The 14,795-nt window shown below is 31.2% G+C and overlaps 1 protein-coding gene across 2 annotated transcripts; it reads right to left on the bottom strand.

Annotated features, from left to right (window-relative positions):
• Positions 1-1,743: 1,743 nt before the first annotated feature.
• Positions 1,744-9,573, bottom strand: LOC104247407 (uncharacterized). 2 transcript variants are annotated; one of them, XM_009803419.2, is made up of 6 exons: positions 8,847-9,573; positions 7,540-7,751; positions 4,219-4,516; positions 4,004-4,089; positions 3,832-3,923; positions 1,744-2,563 (listed from the first exon to the last, which is right to left on the bottom strand). In XM_009803419.2, the coding sequence occupies exons 1-6, from the start codon at positions 9,156-9,158 to the stop codon at positions 2,331-2,333; spliced, it is 1,233 nt and encodes a 410-aa protein (XP_009801721.1). In that variant the 5' UTR covers positions 9,159-9,573; the 3' UTR covers positions 1,744-2,330. The 2 variants fall into 2 exon arrangements, with proteins under 2 accessions (XP_009801721.1, XP_009801722.1); XM_009803420.2 differs by having other exon boundaries at positions 4,219-4,513; positions 8,847-9,563.
• Positions 9,574-14,795: the final 5,222 nt, after the last annotated feature.

Raw genomic sequence — 14,795 nt, 5'->3', positions numbered from 1 at the left:
ATTATACTGGAGCCAGCAAAGTATATCAGTCTCTGTTATATTATGCTGGACCGGTCTCTGTTGCAGCAAAATAGTGACTATTTTTTAACGACTTGGCAAACGCTGGCTATTTTTGAATGACCAGTCCGAAAACTGGCTAGACCGTGCTATTTAACCGATATTCAGGCAGTTGCACAAATTGCAATTTTAGGCCACTTTCTACTTTTTCTCCAGTTAGTCCGGTAGGTTAAATTTGTCTGTAGAAAAAACACATCCAGCTAGTACTTTTAGAGCGAAATTCACTCACTGAGTTAACGGGATACAGAATTAACGAATACCCAAAAAAAGGCCATATTGTCAAACAATCCCTACAAAAGCGCTTCGTTTGGTCCTCTTTCGAAATATAATCAGTAAATTTAATTTAACAGTCAAAATGAAGAGAAACAACTCGAGTACATAGAACACAGAAAATTTAACTAGTGTAATTAACACCTCATTATGATAGTTCATAATTAAGAAACATACTCCAACCAGCTTTCGGAACCGATTCGCCCCACGTAAATACACTTTAGTAAATTGCTACCTATCAAAGAGTTATTCATTGTATGGTTCCAACCATCTTTCAAAACCGATTCGCCCCACATAAACATACTTTGGTAAAGCGCTACCTATCAAAAAGTTATTTATTGTATGGCTCCAACCAGCTTTTGGAACCGATTCGCCCCACATAAACACACTTTGGTAAAGCATTACCTATCAAAAAGTTATTCATTGTATGGCTCCAACCAGCTTTCGGAACCGATTCGCCCCACATAAACACACTTTAGTAAAGCGCTCCCTACAAAAAGTTGTTCATTATATGGCTTCAACCATCTTTCAGAACCGATTTGCCCCACATAAACATACTTTAGTAAACCGCTACCTATCAAAAATTTATTCATTGTATGGCTCCAACCATCTTTCAGAACCGATTCGCCCCACATAAACATACTTTAGTAAACCGCTACCTATCAAAAAGTTGTTCATTGTATGGCTCCAACCATCTCACCACAAACCACTAAGTGGTGCCAAAATCAATATCCAATGTTAAGACTATGACATATTTCTCGAAGTACCCTCCTATCAAAAGGATCTGAAGCTAATGATATCTAACAAGAGATACTCAGCAATGATTGAATATACTCTTCTGGCTCTACTCATCACAATAAAAAGAATTAGCAATATACATATCTAACCCCTATGTAGTCTCCCACCTTAAGTTACTTCCTAGATGCTAAGAGTAAAGAAAAACAGCATACATACCAAGAGAAACACATATACTTGAATTGAAAGGCTACCAAGTAGTACCTAATAGTACCATATTGACTTCCATGTGACACATCTATGGGGAGCCTTAAAGAAACGATAAAATTGTCTCCATATGAGCTAGACTGTCTACATCACACCCCTTGGGGTTCGACACTTCCCCAAACCCTGCGTGAATGGGGATATTTCGTGAATCGGGCTGCCCTTGATTTATATTTCAATTGCTTCATCAACAGTGCAAATGCTGGCGAATAACTTAATTATTCCAAAACAGCTGATATTTAATTTCAAACTGATATTGGAAAAAAACGCCTTCGACTGTTAACCAGCACCAAGAAGACACCCCAACAATCAATAGCTTAGTTTTAGCTCCAGGAACATACCAGAAAGAAAAGCAAGCAGGAAATAAGAGACACTGAACTGCCCAGAAAACCGAAAAAGAATAAACATAGGAGAGACTTATACCTAAATAGTCTATTAACTATTAGTCTATTATTACTACCAAATAAAGTCATTTAAAAGATAATGTACATGTCATGGGGAAGCTACATTCACCACCATAGTAGCTCTATCAAAATCCGCTAGATGCTATAAATAACACACCTACAAATTCAGGGCAGTAAAAAACAGACTGCTAACTCTACTATAAAGTGAAAACGAGGAGCATTATAGTGCCAGCTTAATATTCTTGGTATTTCTTTCAGTCTTTTGACCTCTGCACAGGCATTTTTACTCATCTGCTCATCCTGTTACCGATCTTTTGTTCATAACCTCTCTGAGACTTTAGCTCAGTTTGTTTCTTTACTATTTTCCGCTCCTCTCCAATCAGTATTCAGCCCTTGCCTGGGGGCTGCTTATCCATTTACTATTTCTTTTCTTTTTTTCTTCTTTTCTTTTTTTTTATTTTTTTATATTTCTCTTGGCCTCATAATATAGATAACAGCATCATAACTTAAGATTAGAGCGAGTCCTCACAAAATCAACAGCTGCACAGATTGGTTCTCTGGGCTTTGGTTACACCACAGGCTGAGGAGAATCTCGAGTTTTCACCTTTGGCAGAAGAAACTGAAATCTGGGTGATTGACCTGAAGCAGCGTTAGCCAGTTTTCAGCAGACTGCAAAAGCGAGCTCATTAACTGTCTTCCAGATCCTCCATTTGGGGTCCAAAGTGAGGCTTTAAACTTGTATGAAGCAAGGCCAAAAGCAGGCAATGGAATCTTAGGGACCGGATCCGTATCACTCGGACATGTTACCGCCGCAGGATGAGCACTTTGACTTCCTGCACAAAGTCCATGTGCAATTTCAACAACTCACTCGCAACATAACAAATTTAGTTAAATGCCAAAAGCAACCCACAATAAGCTATGTAACATACTCTAAAATTTAATACATACTTCACCAGATAGAACAATTTCAGCCTAAATTATTAGTGACCTACCATTTTTAGGGAATATGCCTACACACACCTCATGTTATGTTACCATTTCGAGGTCCATAGTATTTGTCCACACATCGTAAAGTAGGAGGAAGAAGTAGGCAGGCGAAGGAATAAAAGAAGTGAAACATGGGAGGGAAAAGAAAGGAAACAAACAAGAGATATTTTAAGTTCCTGTGCTCTCACCCTCCCAACTCTTCTCCCTTCCATGACCATAAACGGAGAGCAGATTTTATTTTTAATGCCAATGTAAACATTTTTACAGTCATGACTAATTTGTTCACCAGGATGCTCAAGAATAACAAAACCTAAATTCAAGAAGAGATTGACTTTCTAACATGCTAGAAAAGAGTTAATGAATTAAGGTGGACATCTTTTTCACGACTAACTTTCTTTAACATATTAACGCCCCGGTTCTTTCCCGGACGACATGTGAAATTCAACCGAAGAGAAAGTTGAAAATTTGGAGGAAATCAATTTTAGGTTTCGTAAGTCATTCAAACCAAACACTGCATCACACAAACTAAGTCTTGTTCTAACCTCACTTTTAATGACACCAAATTACCAATGGGAACTTCCAATTTCTTGCCATTCTATTCCTTTCAGACTATATACTTCAAGATACACAACACAGTGCTTAAAAGAATATTATATTCTTATTCCTAATAAAATATTTTGAAACAAACGAAAATCTCCAATCCACTTCATTTCAGCGAGACCGAAATAAATTTAAAAAAAGGAAGAGGAGACTTCGCTACACAACTTTCACATGGATTGTGTTTTTCTTTTATGTAGCTATTTTGGAAGCTTCTTGAATCCTTATTAGCGGATCAAATGAGTAAAATATATTGATTGCGATGAATTTAAGAAGTTGATACGGTCAATCACTCTTTGTTTGACAGTGAATAATTTCTTTTCTTTTTTTATCAAGAACATTAAGGAAATATATGATTGTCACATACTAATACAGATGAAAATACATAGACAAACGTCAAAAAACACCACATTACATTATGAAAAGAATACACACAGTGATATGGATGGGTAAGAAGCAGTAGTTGTAATATCCAACCGAAAAACAAAAGCAATCTAGGGTAGAAACTGTCAGATACCTGTCATGGGTGTATGAAGAGAATGAAAGGTCAGAAAACAAGCGTCCAAAGCTTTTAAAGTTGGTCCAGTAGGTATCCGGTAAATTGGATACCTGCAAGAGAGACATCAGCATTACAATTCAAGATACAAAAAATTACACTCATATGATATGCGCAAAGAAAAACAAAATACCAGGCTACAGAGATCCAACTGGAAGGAAGGAGATCACAACTTCTCATTGTTTTTAATTCCGGAAAACGTTGAGCAAGATCAGATATCTACAGAACAAGAAACATAAAAGAAAATATGAGATATAATAAAGAAGCAAGAAGGGTAACTTATACATTACTCCCCATAGATGAAAGACAAACGAAAACTACTTTGAGGAAGAGGGAGGAAACACCAACCTTATCTGCCAAAGGTTCACGACCGTAAGGCTGACCATGCTCAAGATACTCAAACAACAAGGCACCCTGAGAAGACCCAGATTCACCCTCATCGCTTGAAAATCCTTCTTGGAAGGTAGCATTCCTGTCTCTTAATGATAACCGGTCAATACTAAGGGAGCTTTCACTTGTTTGGCTATGATACATCCGCTGCTCCCTTGTATAATTCAAGCAACGTCTCTCATGTTCAGAGTCACTGCTTCCATCACTACTAGAATCCCGGAAATAGTCACTATCACTTTCCTCACCTGGTCGCCTACTGTGTAAGAAAATGCAAGTCAATATCATAGTTTTTTAAAGTTACTCATACAAAATTTAAACAACTTCAATTCAAGATTCAGACCCTTTCAGAAAAGAGGAGGGGGTGAGGGGGTAGTAAAGAGACACAATGATGCACATTTACAACATAAACACACTCATAATACACAATTTCAAGCTATAACCGACCTGTCCACCCATGTACAATCTAAGGAGTGCATTGAAATCAACAATGTCTCAGGAAAGAGCAGAATGGTATCAATGATACATCAAAAAGATGCATGCAGCAGAAAGAATGGCAAATTGAAAATTCCATAGCCTTTGACGAAATATTCTGCTCCTACAGAAAAAACACATCGTGAATAGGGAAAGGCAGGTTTAAGGAGGGAGGGAGGGAGAGAGAGAGAACATGGCAAAGTACAACTGAGAAGCCCGGTTCAGTGCTGACCAATAAAAATAGATGGAATAGCAATGAGCTACTTGCCTGAATGACTAGGACATCCATTTCATAGACTCTGATAATGCAAATATTTCTTTTACTGAACACGTTTCTAATATTCACTTTATGGTACTTCGGAATAACGATATCAGTTCTTCATTCAACTGCTTGAATGAGCAACTAGGGACATATCCACATCCTAAACTCCCATTTCTAAACAAAATTCTAGTCAAAAATTCCCTATTATTAAAATAAAAAATAAAAACTGGGGAAAAAGCTCCGTATTATTCTACTCATACTTTTGGTGTAAAAAGGAAATTCCTTATTGTATAGAAAGTTGGACAGATTTTCAAGAGGCCTAACACATGAAATTTCTTTTCTTTTTTTTTGAGAATGGAATTTCTTTTGTATAGTTACACCATCTTGCCATGATTTTTAACAAAAGACCTTGATTTATCAAAATAAAAGAAAAACAACAACCATTAAAAAGAAAAACTGACAATAAATAATAGCTGTGTCGAAGTGAGATCCGTCATTTCATTAGGCACTAGGCAAATCAATTCACATTTCACTAATAGTAACATGAATTGGTTAACATATAAAACTTAGATGGGATAGAGGCATAGAGCAAGCAAATTGCATGAAATAAGATGAGATAAAGGGAAGGAAAGCAACCGAGTGCGAATCAAAATGTTGGGTAAGTACAAAAGTTTATTCAATGTAATTACCCAGCATTTACTTAGTGCTAGTTTATTTTAAAAGAAGAGCACCCAAGGGTGTGGCGTTGAAAATCATGAGGTCTCACGTTCAAATTCCAGCAGAGGCTAAAACACTAGGTGATTTCTTCTCATTTATCGAAGCCTTGATAGATCGAATTGCCCAGTATCTATGGTGGTGGGAGGTAGCAGGTACCCCGTGGAATTAATCAAGGTGCGGGCAAGCTAGCCCGGACACCATGGTTATCCAGGAAAAAAAATTACTCCCTCCGTTTCAATTTATATGTCTTGCTTTCCTTTTTAGTTTGTTTCAAAAAGAACGTCTTTTTCTATGTTTAATAATTCTTTAACTCCCAGAATCCACATGGCATTTTTGGTACATTACACACATCTTTAGTTTAAGACCACAAGATTTAAAGTCTTCTTTACTTTTCTTAATCTCCGTGCGCAATCAAACTAAGACACACAAATTGAAATGAAGAGAGTAGAATAAGAATTTTTTTCATAATGTAAAGTTTTATTAATAAAAAGTACCAAAGATGGTGCATACGACTGCATCAACAGCAGCTTCAAAAGAAGAAGTTTGCTTCTTATCAAAAAAGAAACAAAAGCATGTTGAAGTTGTATATTGTTCAAGAAGGAACTACAAGTATGGTAAGAATAAGTTAATTTTAAAAGGTGAATATTAGGTTGAGAAGGGATCAAAACCTATGAAAAAGCATTCACCAAGTAAAATCAACAATTTTATACTCATTCAGGCCTAAATCGTTATGCAGGCATACTTCTAGATAAATTTACTCAGGGCGCTATTTGTATGACAACGAAGGACTATAATGGGAGTGGGACAAAAAATTCTTTCTAAAAAAAACAATAATTGACTTGAAAGAAACTAAAATCAGGAATGCAGAAGTTCCTTCACTGTTTCACATGTCAATGAGATGGTAAAGGTTTTATTTCCATCTATATACACTAAGGTGAGAGTTGAACGTGTTCTTTGGACTCCTCAATTAGTGAAGTGCAATAGGTTTTGCATCTATCCACAAACACTAAGTTAGATAGTAACAATAAGGTTTAGGAGCAGCTGTAGCTGATCAGACAGCTCTTATAGAAGCAGAAGTTTACAGGTCCAAAGAAATGTGCAACAATGTTAAGAACAACAACAACCCAGTAAAATCCCACAAGTGGGGTCTAGGGAGGGTAGAGTGTACGCAGACCTTATCCCTACCCCAAGGGGGTAGAGAAGTTGTTTCCGAATGCAACAATGTTAAGAGGCCATCTAAAAAAGGAGACTGAAGTACTTGGTTAAAGAGCCACATCTCAAATTCGGGTACCAATTTGATTTATAGCAATGACCCACAAATCCACCTAAAAGCTCATTCGGTAACTTTATGACATTGCAAAGCGGAATGAACTTTTTGCCATCCACTTTTTTATTGAAAAGATGCAAATAGAACTATTTCTCTATCACTATTGCGTTTAATTTTTTCTCGCAAAACATGCTTCAGTAACAACATGCGGAAAGTGAAAGACACACAAATAATATATCATCCAAAGCTTTTCCCTAGCTGAGTCCTGATAATCTGACCGAGAGTATTAGACACAATTTTGCATTAGTGCCACAACTATTGTGTATCAGCATTTCATGTAAAAACAAATAATCATTACTTACAAAGCCTAAATATACGCAATAATAATTGTGGAACTGAAATAAGGATCAAGGAGTACACGGAAAACCAGAGAATACAAAACAAGCATCTTCAGTGGGGTATTGAGAGCATCGATTGATGTGGCCGGCAATTTGACTAGGCCATGAGTAACAAAAACTAAGTTTAGGCTAAATGGGGAAGGAGAAACCATGCAAATATATACCTTGTTTTTGTTGAAGCCTTTGTCGAGTCACCATACAACTGAATACCTGACAAATAGGGCACATAGTACTGAACTACACTATCACCTTCATTCAACACCAATGGAACTCCAGCTCCATATGCACTCCATTCTCTAAAAGACTCCCATAAGTCACCAAGAACAAAGTATGGCTGAAACTCCACATCACACGTCCTCCAACCCCTCATAGTTGTCTGTTACAAACACAAACATTTGTCGCTCAAAACCTATATTCTTAACAATAAAAATAATAAAATTTTCAACCATACCCTACTGACAACAGCTAATTATCAATCATATCCAGTAAAAGATAAAAATGTATATCAATACAACCACTTTTCAATCAAAACCTATAATATTAACAACAAACAACAGTTAAATTTTCAACCATACCAATAAAAAACAGTTAAATTATTAGTCATACCCGGTAAAATATTAGAAATTTATATAAATACAACCATTTTTCAATCAAAACCTATAATCTTAACAACGAACAACAGTTAAACTTTCATTCAAACCCAATAATAGCAGTTAAAGATTATATATTTATACTAAAACAACCACTTTCAATCAAACCTAAAATCTTAGCAACAAACAGAAGTTAAATTGTCAACCATACCCAATAAATGATTTAAATTTAAACTAATACAACCATTTTCAATCAAACCTATAATCTTAGCAACAAACAGAACTTAAGTTTTCAACCATACCCAATAAAGAACAGTTAAATTTTCAACCATACCCAGTAAAGATTATAACTTTAAACTAATACAACCTTTACAATCAAAACCTATAATCTTACCAACAAACCACAGTTAAACTTTCATTTAAACCCAATAAACAACAGTTTATCAACATACCCAGCAAAAAGATTACAACTTTAAACTAATGCAACCATTTTCCGTCAAACCTATAATCTTAACAACAAACAACAGTTATATTCTCCGTGAAAATACCAACTAAAGTAATATTCCCTCAGTCTCAATTTGATGCGCACAGAGTTTACGAAAGAAAAGCGTACTTTTGAAACTGAAACTTGTGATCTAAAACAACCTATACATTTTTGTAAAAAAAAGTTTAAGAGTTAAATTATTTCTAAATTTAAAAAGGTATTATTTTGTTTCGGACAAACGAGGGAAGTACAATTTTATACTAATCCAATCGTTTAAACACTTGAATAACCCATACAAACACAAACATTTTCAACCAAAACACATATCAAAAACCGACAAACAATAGTTAAATCTTCAATCAAAAACCCATAAAAGAGTTTCATAATTTATTAAGACCTTAGATAGATATTGAGCAGGTACTGAAGGAGAAACAGATTTCAAAAACCGCTGAAGATTACAAAGCGGCGGGGGCAGAACATCCGTCGGCGGCACGGCAGATACCGGCTCATCAGGCGACTCATCGGCGGCAACTTTCATTTTCGGCTTCGTCGGGGAATGAATAACGGCGACATCACTCTTAGCTCGCCGGAGATTATCCTCACTGCCGGTAGAAAAACTCCGATTAACATTCCGGCGAAACTTCCCCGCACTATAAAACCGATCTTCACCGTTAAAACTCCGATTAAACTGTAATCCACTCCCCATCATATCTCTATATATCAAAACCCCTAAAAATTATCAAAAACTTTTAAAAGTATCAAATCTTTTCTCCTTTTGTCTAAATTTCTATGTCGTATATATTGCGATTTATATATGAATTTTACGAAAGGGCTAATTGATTCTCGTAGAAATGAATCAAATTAGCCACAAATTAAAAAAAAAAAAAAAATTTGTGAGAATTCGACGAATTTGGTGTTTATGAAGAATTTGTAATAAACCCTAGCAATGTTGACTCAGATCAAATTATTCAGGAGTTGTTTGTAAGATATAGTTAAATAATTTATCAGAATAGCATGTGGGTGTGTATAAAGAGAGAGAAAAACTCAGTTGAAAATGGAAGAGAGAGAGAGAGGGAGAGAATAAAATTTGTATGGGCAAGAGAGAGTGGGAATTAAGTGGGAAGAAGAAAACAAGGTTATTTTGAATCTTTTTTTTATTTTAGTTTTTTTATTTGCTAGTTTGTTATTTTTACCAATTTTTTTAAGTAGTGGAGTACTATTTTTCCTAGAAAAAAAAATAGCACTATTTTTTCCTTAATTTTAAGCAGCCATGGCCAAAAAAAAATTTTAAAATACTGGAATACTGCCGTCAGACTTGTTTATAACTCATCCTTATATAACAATATTTCACTATAAAAATCAAATTTCATGTTCTGTTATAATATATGTTTTCTGTAGCAGCAAGTCGTTATAATATTCAAAAATATTTGGAACAAACAAGCATGTTATAGAGATGTTTGATTGTACTACTATTTTGCTAGTTTATTTTAAGCAGTATTATAATTCGAAGAAAAGTGATTTTTATAGAATAAATTCGTAATTTCTATAGTATTTTATTGTAAATATTTCATTACATAGGGATGAGGAGTACATATTTATCCCGTGAGAAATTTAAATTGGTATTATTACATTATAATTTTTTGGTGTGGATTGGGGTCATTTATTTTAGATTTGGAGATATTTAAAATTTATTCATCTAATTAAAGTATAATTGTTTACCCAAAATATAAAACAAAGCATAGTACTTAGTTATGGTAAAAATGCTATAATTGGATATAGATTGATGTTGTAAACTATTTCTGCACTCTCATTTTCATTTTCTAGATTTTGGTAGATTGTTGAAAATGTTAATATCTTTCCAAATACTTTAACAACAAAAATCATGGACCAGATTAGAAAATAAATATTTTACCAAATCTTGTAAAGTATAATGGAAAATGAGGCAATAATTAAAATAAACTTTTAGGGCTTTTTCATTTTGTACCCCACAAATAAAAGCATACAGCACACCACATGCCGAGTCTTGTAACTTTGGAACTGATTTTATGTAGAAAATAATATGGACTATTAAGGGTTTATGAGCAATCGATATTTATAATAAATTAATGAATATAAGAGAAGTGATTTTCTTATATATATTTATCACTTAATTATTATTATAATAATAATATTTTAATTATAAAATGTTAAAGTTAAATTATTTGGTTCAAAACAGATAAGGGAGGTATACAAACAAATACTCTTTTCTCCATTTTTGGTTAGAAGTTTTGGCTCGAGCCCTATGAAAAGTATCGCCTTTGGTATGAGTGCTTATCTTCAAAGTGAGATTTTTCGACCCAAATTCGAATTAATTAGGTTCCAATACAGACATAGGCATCCAACCCTTTGGGTAGGGGGTCATTAGAAGACGGTAACTTAGAAAAGTTTATATATATCTTAAATAATAAGTATATATTTTGATTGTCCCTAAAATTCAAGTTTTAGGCAACTGTATTTGTCGATTTGGGGCACAACTAGACTTTATTGTTCTACTTGGGTTCGATTCCAACTCTAGCATTTGCTCAAATATTTATGTGAAATTAATGTTCCCGGCTTTTTAAAATTCTGAATCCACCGATGAATATAGATGCCGAAAATAAGTTATTTTCGCATAGGAATTATGTGAAAAGTTGAGGGCTTTTTAGGAATAATAAGGAACAGTGGAATATGAAACATTATCTTATGGGTTAGGACAGAACAATATAATGGCTAAGACAAAAGGTGATTGGTTCAAACTTGAAACAATTGGATTAGTCAATGAGAGTTGAACAGACATGTGTACGCTAAGATATCGAAACTGTGTCGTTTTCTTACCTAAGTTATCATCCCAAGAGAACTCTGTCCTCTTCTTGCCTTACTTATCGACAGGTAAAACACCAATTTCAATATTTGACATAAATACTAGAGCCCAATATCTCTATAATATTCTCGTTTGTTCCAGATATTTTTAGTTATTATAGCAAAATATTATTATATAGAACGTATATTATAACATAACATAAAAATTGGTTCCAAAAAACTTGATTTTTATAGTGAATGATTATTATATAACGATGTTTTTATAGAGAGGTCTGACAGTAAATTATGAAGTTTCTCATCTGTAATATTTCCATAAGACCATATTTTTGGCATCAAGTATTATTTCAATATAGCCTAAACTCTAGCTTCGCCCCTGCCTCTAGCGTCTAGGCATATGCAGATCAGGGGCGGAGCTAGCCTTTCAATTGCCAGTTCGGCCGAATCTAATAGTTTTAATCCAAATATTGTAATTGTATTAAAATTCATTAAATTACATATAAATTATTAATTTAGCATTCAATAACTTAAAAAGATTATAATTTCGAACTTTTAAATTTTAAATCGTGGTTCTGCCTTTGCTGCTGATATTTTTGGTCATGGGTAGTTCGAACTCATTTAAGGAGTCTCCCACAAGTGGTTATTAATTAAATCATATTATTAGTATAATTTTCACTACATTGGATCTTTCAAATGTACGTGCGTTGGAGAGTTGTTTATTTTAATATAAAAAAAATTAGTACTAGTATTTAATAATTTTTTTAATCACAAAAAACTAGCTAGTGCTTATTCTGCATGTGCATATATCATATTGGAACCCCACTTTGATATAAAAATGAAAGAATTAATTAACTTTAGATGGATTCCATTCACATGCCGTCAAAGGATTTTTAATTACCTACTATTTTTGAATTAAGAGATATAGTTTAATTTTAGTCTAACATAAGGTTTTATTTGCGAAAAACATTTTTTTACAAAAGAATTGACTTCGTAGGTTACTTACCAATGTTTGGTTGGATTGTTAAAAATGAGATATTTGTATTATAATGAAAACAACGTTTAAGTCTAACTAGTATTAGTATTTGCGCGATGCGCGGACACAAATTATATCAAATTGTAATTTATGTTGTTTGAATTATGTGCAAATAACCTTAAATTATAAACTTTTCATATAAAAATATAACATTAGAAATTAATTTTGAAGCAAGATATGAAATTATTATTCAAATCTCGTAGTAAACAACTTTTATTTTATTTGTAGCAACCTAATCCCTTGATTTTAGTACTTGTATTTCGTTTCGGTGTCAATATTAAAAAATACTAAATATGTCATGTTGTGATCTTTATTGTTTGAGCACATTATATCATATTATTTTAAGAAAATTCTTATTATCACTTTGTTTTTGACTGAAAGTCAAATATGTCTTATTCATCACATCATTTTATGCAAATTCTTTTTTATTTTTAATCTTTTCTTATAGTTATTGTATTATTTATTATTTAATATTATTATAATGTCATATAATTTTTTGTTAGCTTAATAATTTAATTAATATCTTGTTTATTATCTTTTTAATAGTCTTTAATAAATATAAATATTTTATTCTTGAAAATTGGTATATTTTTATGCTTGTATCCTGTTATTCGAAATTTTTTATCATTTAAATTTATCAGTAATATTTTTAAATATAATTTATTTATTTTTCAATTAATTTAAAGTATAAATCACACTACCTTTATTTTTTTATATATCTCTTCCCTACTATATTTTAAATAGTTTTTATATTAATATTTTACCTATAACCAAAATAATATCATATTTTATTTTAAATTGTAACTTTGAATTAGCCTAAAATATTAATACATAAGTTATTTGATTATTACGTTCCAAATATATTGAGTTCTCTTATAATTATTTTTGTATTAGATGCAGTTTTCTATTCTTTTTAGCTTTAAGATACAAATTTAATTTTTAATTATCATTAGTAAAATTACCTATATTAGAAATTAATTTATATTTTTAGTATTTTAATTTAATCATAGAAAAATATTTCTTAATTGTTTAAACACTTTATATCTAAATATTGTAGTAATATTTTTACTGTTTTATGTCTTTACATGACATTTTAAAAAATAAAAAAAATTATGAAATAAAAAAAATCTCATCTTAAATTTAAATAATTCTTATCATTCTATGTTGTAAATTGGACCGCATTTTCAAAATATTATGCTATACTTTCAAACTTAAACTAACTACACTCAATTCAGATATTAATCATAGGAAAATATTTTCTTAATTGTTTGAACACATTATATCTAAATATTATAGTAATATTTTCACTGTCATTTTATTTCTTTACGTAAATTTTTTTCTTTTTTAGTTTTAAGATTCAAATTTAATTTCTAATTTTCATAAGTACCTATATTATGTATTTTTAAATATGTATTTGTTTTTTTATTTTTCATAAATAAGACTTCAATTTCGTGGTATTCTTCATAGTTTGAGCATTCTCAACATAGTTTTAAGAACTTTCTAATCTCAAATTCAAATAGTCTTTCCCTTTCTTTCTAATAGTAAATTTTTAATAATTTAATATAATTTTGCTATTTTTTAATCTAATATATAGTTTTATTACGTTTTATGTTTGTAACTTTATTTAATATCATTATCACTACTATTCTTTATATAATAATATAGATAAATATATATAAATGTTTGTAATCATAAAATAAATATTTATTTTGTTTTAAACATATTTATAGAAAATTTTAAAAATTTTAAGTTTTGATAATATTTTTAAGTATTGTATATTTACATTTATTTTATTTTCTAAACTTATGATTTACAAATTTCCTCACATTATCTCTAATTTATTTTTATTATTCAATATTTTAGTTTTTGATTTTATCTATTAGACTTGAGTTATGTGGACTTATCATATTATGATTTTTCTTATCATAATATAAAAAACTTTCTCATCTCAAATTTAAATAAGTTTTACCCTTTTCTCTATAATAAAAAATCTGAATTGTTTTCTCTCTATTTATTCATATATATATATATATATATATATATATATAAATTTGTAATCATAAAATAAATTTTATTTATTTTTTAAAATATTTCTCGAAAATTTTAAATTTTTTAAGTTTTAATAATATTTTTAAGTATTGTATATTTACATTTATTTTATTTTCTTAACTTATGATTTACAAATTTCCTCACATTATCTCTAATTTATTATTATTATTCAATATTTTAGTTTTTGAATTTATCTATTAGACATGAGTTATGTGGACTTATCCATATTATGACTTTTCTCATCATAATATAAAAAACTTTCTCATCTCAAATTTAAATAAATTTTAACCTTTTCTCTATGATAAAAAATCTGAATTTTTATTTTTTCTCTATTTATTAATATATATAAATTTTTGTAATCATAAAATAAATATTTATTTTGTTTTTAAAATATTTCTCGAAAATTTTTAATTTTTTAAGTATTGTATA

This window comes from Nicotiana sylvestris, chromosome 10, assembly GCF_000393655.2.
Source record: "Nicotiana sylvestris chromosome 10, ASM39365v2, whole genome shotgun sequence".
Taxonomy (NCBI): Eukaryota; Viridiplantae; Streptophyta; class Magnoliopsida; order Solanales; family Solanaceae; genus Nicotiana; species Nicotiana sylvestris.
The sequence above is the reverse complement of the archived record's forward strand: the minus strand, read 5'-3'. Positions and strand labels throughout refer to the sequence as shown.

Coding starts and splice junctions, on each gene's coding strand:
- LOC104247407 (XM_009803419.2), bottom strand. CDS start 9,158: ATGATGGGGAGTGGATTACAGTTTAATCGGAGTTTTAACGGTGAAGAT. Junction 4,517..7,539: donor AAGGCTTCAACAAAAACAAG/GTATATATTTGC, acceptor TTTCTTACACAG/TAGGCGACCAGGTGAGGAAA. Junction 3,924..4,003: donor AGTTGGATCTCTGTAGCCTG/GTATTTTGTTTT, acceptor TCTCTCTTGCAG/GTATCCAATTTACCGGATAC.